This window comes from Capsella rubella, unplaced genomic scaffold (genome assembly GCF_000375325.1).
Source record: "Capsella rubella cultivar Monte Gargano unplaced genomic scaffold, Caprub1_0 scaffold_5, whole genome shotgun sequence".
In the NCBI taxonomy this organism is placed as follows: domain Eukaryota; kingdom Viridiplantae; phylum Streptophyta; class Magnoliopsida; order Brassicales; family Brassicaceae; genus Capsella; species Capsella rubella.
Genome location: NW_006238919.1, coordinates 10,709,926 through 10,720,279, shown reverse-complemented (window position 1 = coordinate 10,720,279; position 10,354 = coordinate 10,709,926). Strand labels below are relative to the sequence as shown.

General features: G+C 34.8%; 1 protein-coding gene and 1 pseudogene across 3 annotated transcripts; one reads left to right on the top strand and one right to left on the bottom strand.

The window, feature by feature from the left end:
• The first annotated feature begins 1,549 nt into the window (after nucleotides 1-1,549).
• LOC17887276 (ras-related protein Rab-33) lies at nucleotides 1,550-4,848 on the top strand. Of its 3 annotated transcripts, XM_006291264.2 has the most exons (9): nucleotides 1,551-1,932; nucleotides 2,083-2,228; nucleotides 2,319-2,987; nucleotides 3,063-3,128; nucleotides 3,268-3,350; nucleotides 3,462-3,510; nucleotides 3,907-3,996; nucleotides 4,087-4,173; nucleotides 4,445-4,848. In XM_006291264.2, exons 2-9 carry the CDS (start codon nucleotides 2,196-2,198, stop codon nucleotides 4,484-4,486), a joined length of 1,119 nt encoding a protein of 372 aa, XP_006291326.1. In that variant the 5' UTR covers nucleotides 1,551-1,932; nucleotides 2,083-2,195; the 3' UTR covers nucleotides 4,487-4,848. The 3 variants fall into 3 exon arrangements, with proteins under 3 accessions (XP_023639199.1, XP_006291326.1, XP_023639198.1); XM_023783431.1 differs by lacking the exon at nucleotides 2,083-2,228 and having other exon boundaries at nucleotides 1,550-1,932; nucleotides 3,084-3,128; XM_023783430.1 differs by lacking the exon at nucleotides 2,083-2,228.
• Nucleotides 4,849-5,295: 447 nt separating this feature from the next.
• On the bottom strand, nucleotides 5,296-10,354 carry LOC17886486 (annotated as a pseudogene).

The following is a 10,354-nucleotide window of genomic DNA, read 5'->3' as shown; positions in this document are numbered from 1 at the left end:
AAAAAAAATAACAAATATAACTTAAACATGATTTTTTTAGTCTCGCCAGTTTCAAAACAATATTCCGCGAGTTAAGTAATAAAAATAACAATCAAAAATACAATTACACAATCTTAAACACTAAAAAGATAATAAAATTAACAAATATAACTTAAATATATATATTTTTTAGTCAAAACAATCGACCCGCGGGTTAAAACCTAGTTAAATTTAAAATATATAAGAGAAAATAATTTAAATTAGAAATAAGTATTGTTTGTGATTAATTTTTTTAGTTATTTTAAGATAAAGATGGTTTTTTTTAAAAAAATTTACGGGTTTTATTTTCATTCAAAATACAGAAGATATTTATAGGCGTAGATTTGAAAAGGATACAATTTTAAAATATGCTATGAAACGTACGTTATATAGTTTTGTAATTATTATGTCACAAAAATAATCTTAAAATAACTGTCTTACAAAAAAAAAGTTAGTATTATTTAACTTAATTGATAAATTTGTAATAAATATTATTATTATTATTGTAATTAATTTTTAATAATATATTCTGCGACTTTTAAAAGCACATGAAAGACCAATCACTTGTTTTGATCATGAAACTGATAACTCATATATCTACATCAAATTCATTAATTATATCAGTTTGCAGATTCTTGTAGCTACATTTTCACATAAAAATCAACAGTTTGCAAATTCTTGTAGCTACATCATTTTTATTGTAAATCACGTTAAGTTATAACATCGACTATAATTTAACTTTAATTATGGGTGTTACTAGTCGGAGACGAGAAGAAGAATACGTTACTTTTTCCATTAAAAGAAGAAAGAAAACAGAATTAAGAGTTTACAGAGTTTTGATTCTGTTACTTGAAAAGAAGATTTTACTTTATTTTTATTTTTTGGTAGTGTATAGGAGAAAGAAGAAGGAGAAAGAAGATTTTTTACTTTAGAAAAGTAGATGATTGCTTTAAGTGGTACGTGTTACTAGAAAGGAAGAAGATGTTGCATTTTCCCATTAAAATAAAAAAGAAAACAGAGTTAGGATTTCATGAGTTTTGAATTAATCTTTAATAAATAAATTGATAAATTAAAATCAGAAACAAAATGTTATAAGTAAAAGTAATGACAGTAAAACTCGGGAGTTTCCATTGTATCTCCTCTTTTTAAGCAAAAGTTGTTGAATCCGTGGCAATATTTTAGGTATTATTAACACCTAGTAAATCTTAATAAAAAAGAATAATCTTTAGCTAAAAATAATAGTATAAAAAGATGCCTTTGGCGAGGACGTAAAATCGGGGATATGTATCAATCTTTTTTTTTTTTTTATAATTATTTTTCATTTTTTTAAGTAAAGTTTGAATCAATCTTTTAAGTTGACAACCTATTAATCCTCTTAATTATTAATAAAACAGAGGGACATTTTAGGTAAGATATTGACCGACGCGTGAAAGCGGAATAGACTACATCTCTCACCTACCCTTACCCCAATATTTTTCTTTATAAACAGACCTCCTCATCATGTACTTCTCATCCATTGAACAAAATAATAAAATGACTTCTTGTGTGCTAAGGATTTTTTTTTTTTTTTTCTCTCTCTCTCTCTCTCTCTCTCTTTTGGTTGGTTTGTTTTCCCATCTTAGTCTATTGAACAAAACTTTTCAATCCGATGGTTTGCGGTGGCCAACCTCTACCGGTTAATCTTGACATGGCCACATGGGCAGCCTCTTTCAAACCGGTGGCTTACGGTGGCCAACCTCTACCGGTGAATCTTGGTATGGGCAGCCTCTTTCGAACCGGTGGCTTACGGTGGCCCACCTCTACCGGTGAATCTTGGCATGGGCAGCCTCTTTCAAACCGGTGGCTTACGGTGGCCAACCTCTACCGGTGAATCTTGGCATGAGAAGAGGCCAACCTCTACCGGTGAATCTTGAGGTCAGAAGGATTAGCCATTATATTATTTAATATTTATTTAATTTTTTTTTCTTTCAAAGATTTTAGTTTTAGATATTTTTCTTGGTTCAAAACCTTTTTTTAAAAAATTGAAGATTTTAACTCGCTCTCAAATACACACACATTGCCCAGGGAGATTATATTAGCGAGACTACGCTCTCAAATACACTACACTACGCTCTCAAATTCACAAATACACTACGCTCCCAAATACCTAACAAAGACCTAACATTGATCACGACCTAATGGCTCTCGGCGGCGTCGTTGGCAACGACGATGTAGGTTTACCCGATTCATTTTTGATTCTCCATCGCCTTGATGCCTTGATTTAGGGTTTATCTCATCTTTAGTTTTCTTCTTTCTTGTAGGATATTTTGATTTTAGTTGACTCAGAATCCTCAAAAGTTCCGGCGGATATGTCTGCGGGAACCGAATTCTACTACGTAATGAACTTTATTCGTAGCTATAACTTTCGAGGCAGATACAAAATCCTTCCAGTTGTTGGAATGGCTACCGGTGATAGGATCTCTGCACGGGTACGAAGGGAGTTGCGTAATTTGGGCATCCAATTAATAGTAGTCGGTTCTTCTGGGAAAGATGCTGCGGATACTGTGATTGCGAAATATTTGGCTGGTTGGTATGAGACACTAGCAAGAGCTGGCAGACGTGGAGTGGTCGTTGTCTTAACTTCCGATTCTTTTTACAACTTTTGGCTGGAGCAAGTTTATAACGCCGGTTTCAAAACGCTGATTATCTACCAGGCTGGTTCTGCTGGAACTAAGCTTCGAGATTTGCGCTGCACAGACAAAATTAAACTGTACAAACTTATTCAACATAATGTCGACCACCTGTTTGATATTAAGAATCATCCCAAATTCCCCACTGATCCTCCTCCTCCTCCACCTCCCCACTTACCTCCCCCCTCATCTCATGGACGACGGTTTGGTGGAAAGTCTGTTGGAAGATCTGGTGGAGCATCTCAATCTCGTGGTGGCTCTACTTACAAACCTTTTCAGCGTGGTAAATATTACACTCAGGTAACTTAAAAAAGCTTCCTTCATTCTGGAATTTACCTTTCAATTTACCTTCACATTGTGTCATTGATGTTTCAGGCTGATTCGATTTTTCTTCAGCTTCTTAGTGGGAAACCACCTTTTGATGGAAATGATCTCATCCAGGTTCGTTAGCCTAACTCTCTGTTTCTTTGTCTTTATGTATATCAGTAAGTTTGTGTCTTGGTTTGTATGTAAAACCTTGCTATATACGACTTTTACTGTACTCTTATCTGCATTGAATCTCAAAACTACTATGTATCAGTTAACTGTCGGAGCCTCGTTCCTGTCCCAAACAATCTCTACCACAGTGAAGTTTGAAATATGGGATACAGCTGGCCAAGAAAGGTGTTAAATTCTTTACAAAGATGATTTTTTTTCTTTTCTGGCTTAGTTTATTTGTTAGATAAACGCTTTGCCTGCTTACTAGGACTAATCTGTATTCACTTCATTTTATAGGTATTCTGCTCTTGCACCACTATACTATCGTGGAGAGTATTGGGTTAAGGTATGTTCCATTTTCTTTATGTTCTTAGGATTTGTGCAATAGCTTCTGAGCTATTTCTCTATTATGACTGAAATTTTACTTGCGGAAAATTTTATAACCATAGAAAGAGTAAAAAACCTATTTGCTGTCCTTGGACCCATATGATTGAAACATTGATTTACCCATATTCCTCCAACTTGGCATCTATCTTGTTACTGAGTGACTTGCCATCTTTATGACAGCCACTCAGAGGAAACAAAATATTCCAATATCACACAGTTTTCTTACTCAAAATAGATATTACCAGGATATCTTACTGACATTTTTCTCCTAATAACTTGCAACTCCGTGTAGGAAATTTATTAAAGTTATATTGAATCTAGTGTTTTTGCTTACGCCGACCCTTAAATCTGACAGGAACTGCAAAAGCACGGAAGCCCAGATATTGTAATGGCTTTGGTTGGTAACAAAGCTGATTTACATGAAAAAAGAGACGTACCAACCGAGGTGAGTTTGCATAAACTTCTTCAACCAGATTCAGTAGAACATTTTGTTGTCATATGCTTCTTCAGCGCAAACCACATCTTCTCTTAACAGGATGGGATGGAGCTTGCAGAGAAGAACGGAATGTTCTTTATTGAGACGTCAGCCAAGACAGCAGATAACATAAATCAACTGTTTGAGGTATGCATTTCTCTATTGCCTCTGGATTATGATGATTGTCTTGTTATCTGCATTTATTGAGCTCTTGTGATCCGTTTCTGTCATTAACTTGGATTTGGAGGATGAAAATGTGATAGCCAGTGAGATCTTTGGTTAATGATTGTGTTTTCTTATCCTTTTCTTCCAGGGTTCAGTTTTATAACTTGTTGAAAATGAGCCTTATAACAGTTATTTTGAAATAGTTTTTGGTGTATATGGATTTAACTTGTTTGGAGTGTACATTGTCTGATAGGAAATTGGCAAAAGGCTACCTCGTCCTACTCCTCCGTCATGATTGAATCATCCATCTCATCTTCAGGGAAAGCAACAGAAAAAACCTGTTTCTGGACAACTAATCGTTTCATACTTTTAAATGTAATGTTTTAACAACAATATTTCTCTATCTGTCAAGCGTGTTGTATAATGTGAAGATTTGAGGTTGAATGATACTGGGGAATATATTACGAACCTCAAAAGTGGAAGCCCAAGTTAGATTTAGCAATGAACCATCAACACTTATAAGAGTGGGATTCTATGTGATTCCATCAGAAGAAGAGAAGAGTAAAGCTTACCTGAAATTATCAATACATATATTATTGTTAACCAGTTCAAAGAGGACTAGAACAGGTCGAGAGCCATACAAACGCTCATTGCACTGCACATGAGATTATTCTTTACACGCGGAACTAGACCTACTCTGAGCTCTCGTGGCCAAAGGTTTTGACTTTTGATTATTTCAAATGCCAATAGATTTCTCTTATTATTGACTTGGTTAACCTTGATAATATACTCGTACAAATTTATAATTAAGGCAATCAGTATAATTAAAAATACACAATAAACATGAATAAAAATTCAATGCTTAGATATAAACTTAGAAACGACAACATTATTATTATTATTATTTTTTTTTTTGTTTTTTTTTAATATTTGGTCTGAAAATGGACAAAATGCGACTTTTCATGTCCAAATTCTAACAGTATTTACTGTCACGTTCGGTGGTGATGAGATTCTGTATTAATAGTTGTGTAATGATGCCTTGTAACATTGTCGTTTTTTAGTTCCTAACATTGTCGTTTGAGATAATATTTTTTACACATGTAATATAAAACAAATGTTTGTCTATTTAATTATGAAAGATGTATCAAGAAAACATCATTGATTTTGTACAAGAAGATCGTGTTATATCTCACTCCAAAAAGTAAAAACTGGAACACTCTACAACATTCGAATACTATTCTCAGTCTGCAACCAAAATGATCCAGAAGGCAAACAACGAGAAACAAAAAATATATAAATAAACACAGGCTCAGAAGAGAAAATACGAAACATAATGACCTGTTATGAATCAGCCTAGTTTTTCCATGAATGTCTCTATCAATGTTGCACCATTGACGATTTTTAGTCGTAGCAATAATCAAATCATAAGCCATTCCTTCCTGATAAATAATTATGCAGACAAAAGAATGGAGGATTCAGCGGACAAAAAAGAGTTGTCTTTTAACTATAAACACTTGAAGTTTGCATATTACCTTAGAGGCAAGATACCGCAGAGCAGAGATCTCGGCAAATGTTACACCTCCAATGAAGACAACAAGAACGATTGAGCATCTACCATCAGCAACCCTGTAATGGTTTCTCACCATTAAAACAGTTCAATGTCTTAACGTCTTGAAGAAACTACATTTTGTGGCAGTAAACTAATTGTATGAGAAACTTGCCCATTTGAATCTCCATGCAGTGAATCAACTGATGGACTACTTGGGAGTCCACTCTGCACAGAGAAGGTATACAGAGATATACATATTTGCAATCGAATATGTACTGAGAAGGTATACAGAGATATACATATTTGCAAGAGAAGCATAACAATTATGGAAGCCTTTTCATTTTTATCTCTCTAAATTAGGAAAAGGAGAAACTGTACTGACTCTTTTAGTTTCCAAATGTGGTCCAGGTAACAGTTTCAAAATGTCTTCCATAGGTCGCTTGTAAGGTAGATGGAGTCATCAAATAAACCAATTCTTTCAACATTCATGTATAGATTAGTAAAAGCTCTCTCAAGTTCCGACATTTATGCTCAGTTTTTATTTTACTTCATGGTTATTTTCTTATTTAGGAAAGCCAAAGTGTTACACATAAGCAAAAATGTTGAGATAAAATGCAAGAACAAACTAACCATCCAGAATGAATAGCTTGTTGGATAAGACGAATGCTAAGAGGAGCATATCCAGAATAGACATAAGAGATATCATTAGGCCTGCACAAGAAATTTATTTTCCTCACAACTCAAAACTTATTTAATTAAGCACTCCACTTCATGACTTGTAAAAGATGGTGCAAGGCCTAGCAAATCAATATTATCCGATGTATGTACACACAAAATGAAAGCAAAAAAATGTACCATATGAAGAAAAAAAAAACCCGATGATCCCATACTACAAACGAGAAAACAATTTTGTAATGCTATGAAAACTGAATATACAAATGATAATGTTAGTTCATGCATCACAAATAGAGGAAGTCCTCATAGATCAACAAAAGTTGCAAGTCAAAAAAGAGCTTTCAAGTTCATTAGAGATTTGAAATGTAACATTCAGCCAATGCTGTTGTCAGATCATGCAGTAAAGATTACGAGGGGTATCTTCAAATATACAAGTGGAAATTTAGCATTCGAGTTTCCATATTTCTGGAGTAGACATCTGGACCTACTTCATAAGCCTAATCACATTAACAAAATCAATGAAGTATATCATGTACTCAGTAGGAGCATAAGGAAAAAATGATTACCTTGATGTATCAGTATCTTGAACTATAAGTTTCGGTGTCCGTTTCACTGTCAGCCAGTTCCTGCAGGAACCACAAAGGTACAACGAAGTCATTAGAATGTCAAACTAACCTAACCATAGAATAAAAGAAATGAAGTTAATTCTAAACGGAAGCCAAGAACAACCAAACCTGCTTCTTCATTAGTTCTCTTAAGGCATAAAATGATTGATGGCTACAAAATTTGAAAATAAATATGTATGTACCATAATTTCTACCATATAAACAAGACTACTAAAGGAAGAGAGAGAGAGAGTCTCTGAGAGACAAACGTACAGAATTAATTTCAGTGTAGTCCTCCTTCATAGACATTGCCTTCTGACGTAAAACCTGCCTCTGGAAGATAAGGAAATAGAATCCCTTGTCACAAAAAATGAAAGCCAAAAGGCTAAAGGTCAACCTGTACAACGACTTCAAAGTTGAGATCCCTTGTCTCCTTGAACAACTTATCACTGTAAAATTAAAGAAATAAAGTTAACACTCAAACGTGTCCTACAACTGGAAGTGTTGGCTAGTTAACAGATTTTCATTTTCAGATCAACATCATGAATACATCCACACAAAGTTATGGAATGAAATAGACAGACACACAACACATAGCTTTGGAAGTCTAATCTAGCTATCAGTTTAGAAACCTCTTTTAAGAGCATAACCAATAAATACAAGGACTAGTAACAAAAATGTGTGCCTATCCCATCCAAGTAAATCATTTCATGTATCTCTCACAAATCATTAGTAAAATAGAAGAAAAAGAGCCACTTGTCTTACACGATTGAATGAATCTATATATGAGCTATACAACTAACCTTGAATTAAGGGGAACTTTCATCTTTCTTCCCTCCTGCTGAGCACCCATCACAGATGAGTCAACTTCGACAGCTCCATTACTGATATGCAAAAACTTTAAAGAAACGTTGGAGTCAGCTAATAGAAAATCCAATCAACCAGCATAATTAAAATCCAAATTGTATTGTTGTTGGTAATCATTGCAGCCAATGAAACCAAATAGTTCTACACCACTGCTTTATCTTCCCCAAATTTGAGAAAAGTAGCAGGATAATGAGAACACCCGCAGAAATTAATTTGGCTCTCACACTTGTGTAAAATTTTATAATGAGAAGAGTAACCAAAAACACTCAATATAACTGAAATTACTAGTAAAACTATGATACATAAAGTCAGAATCACTCCCTCAGAGAGTAAAAAAGTGCACTGCGGGAAAAATCTACTCAAGCTACTTCTACTCAAACTCAAAACTGCAGTATATTACCTCGTCTATCAGGCCCTCATAAGTTAATTGGGAGCACATAGGAGTAACCATGTCAACCTGAAAGAGAAAAATAAAAGTTGAAACTGATAGCAGCATGTGAAGACATCGTTCACAAGTATGCATTCTAAAGGTCCCTCATCCAGTCCGAATTCCAGGTTAAGTGGGATTGTAACAATATTCAACCTCTTAACCTTTATATGCAGTAAATCAATTGTTTGCGTCATATCAATTTTTTTTTCAATGTGCACATCAGGCAGAACTCTTTAACATTCAATTCTTGATGGACATTGTTGTCTTTAAGGATTTAAAATAACAGGAATACACATGATAATCTTACCTCTCTATCCAATAGAATGAGAGTATCCACTCAGGCCTTCCCACCTAATATAGAACAGACATCATTTAAAATAGTGGAAAGAGGAAACCAAAGCATTTTCTACAAATATAAGATAGCAGCGTCACTATTATAACAATCAATTTTAGGCAAAAGTTACATCATTCGTATTGACGGGTTCCTCCACTTGCATGCGGTTTAGTATGTCTGCAACACGAACTGATGCTTTTCCCTTTGCCCTCACTTTTGATATAACTCCAAAAGAAAACTAAGAGAAGAGTTAGTCATGAGATAGTATTGTGTGGATCATTATATACAGAACAAAGAAAGATTCAAACCTCAAGCTCATGCTCATGTATGGCTTTTGCGACATGCCAAAGTGAGCTAACATCCCCATCCACAAGGCAGTCCTATCATTCAAAAACCATATAACAAGATACATAGGAAACCTCTGATTTTAAGGCCTCAAGGAAAAAGGCACATCAAGTAATAAGTAAGAATTGGACCCATGAGAGTTCTACACACTTTTTCAGAGAACTCAAGCTCAAATGAAATCACATCCTCATCTAGTGGAACCATATACAGAGGAAACTCCTTCACAGTAACCAGGTTATGCACTTTTTCCTGCTCTAGAATCTGAAAGTAGCAGAATAAAATAATTATCATCCATTATTTAAAGGTAGTAAAACAAGCAAACACAATCAGACATTGTATAGGAGGATGACCATAACCACATACCTTCTCACATGCAACTGACCTACGAGGGACAAAGTAAACGTAGTAGTCTCTTTGAATCGCTTTTGAATTATCATTTTGAATGTGAGAAGCTATGAATTTCATAAAACTGAGTTGAGTGCGAACAAGATAAATCACTTTTGTGCATTCAGTCTGAACTGGTTCTGCAGAAAGATGTCGTAACTCCAAACCAAGCTCCTATTAAGCAAAGAAAAATAAAATCAAACCAACGCTAATGTTAAAACCAAACTCAACCTTTAAAAGATCTTCCTTTTCTCTACATTTCAATTTTACGAATTTCCTCACCACAGCTAATTATTCCACAAGATGAAATAAGTAGGAAAAACGTGTAATTACCTTCAGCAAAGACGTCTGGATGATCAATGAAATGGAGCCACTGAGCTTTGGATCAATAACCAGGCACTTAGTTCCACGAATCTACAATCAAAGGCACCAAATAGAAAGAACAACAAAATCTTCAGGAATCTGTAAATCATCTCCAGAGTTCATTCATCTTAATGCTCTCAAGCATACGACATTGGTTCAGTAATTTCATCGAAAAGAGAAGAATTCGGAATACAAGTGAGACGAAGACTTCTTTATTTTCATTTCAAATTATCAACAGAGATGTGTTGATCAAATATTTGAAATTGACAACTCTAGGCGACCCATTTTGAATCATAAGAAAAGGAGAGTGACGAGACTTACGTCTTTAAGCAAGTTAACGAGCTCCCTCTGAGACTTCACCCTGAATAAAGAAATGAGCCAACATATATGAGAGAGGAAAAGGAGAAGAAACGATCCATCGAAGATTGAATATGGTAATCGACTCACCTAATGGATTTGAGATTGAGGGGAGCATTTTCAAGTTCGGGATCTGCGCCATTGAGACGATGATCAAGAGATGATGATCGACCTCTCTCTCCGTTCCTCCTACACCGTGTGACAGCGCCGATAGTCCACCGCAGTAGAAGAACACGGTGGAGATGATAATCAAA

Coding starts and splice junctions, on each gene's coding strand:
- LOC17887276 (XM_023783430.1), top strand. CDS start 1,897: ATGAGAAGAGGCCAACCTCTACCGGTGAATCTTGAG. Junction 1,933..2,318: donor CTCTACCGGTGAATCTTGAG/GTCAGAAGGATT, acceptor TCTTTCTTGTAG/GATATTTTGATTTTAGTTGA. Junction 3,997..4,086: donor AAAGAGACGTACCAACCGAG/GTGAGTTTGCAT, acceptor TTCTCTTAACAG/GATGGGATGGAGCTTGCAGA.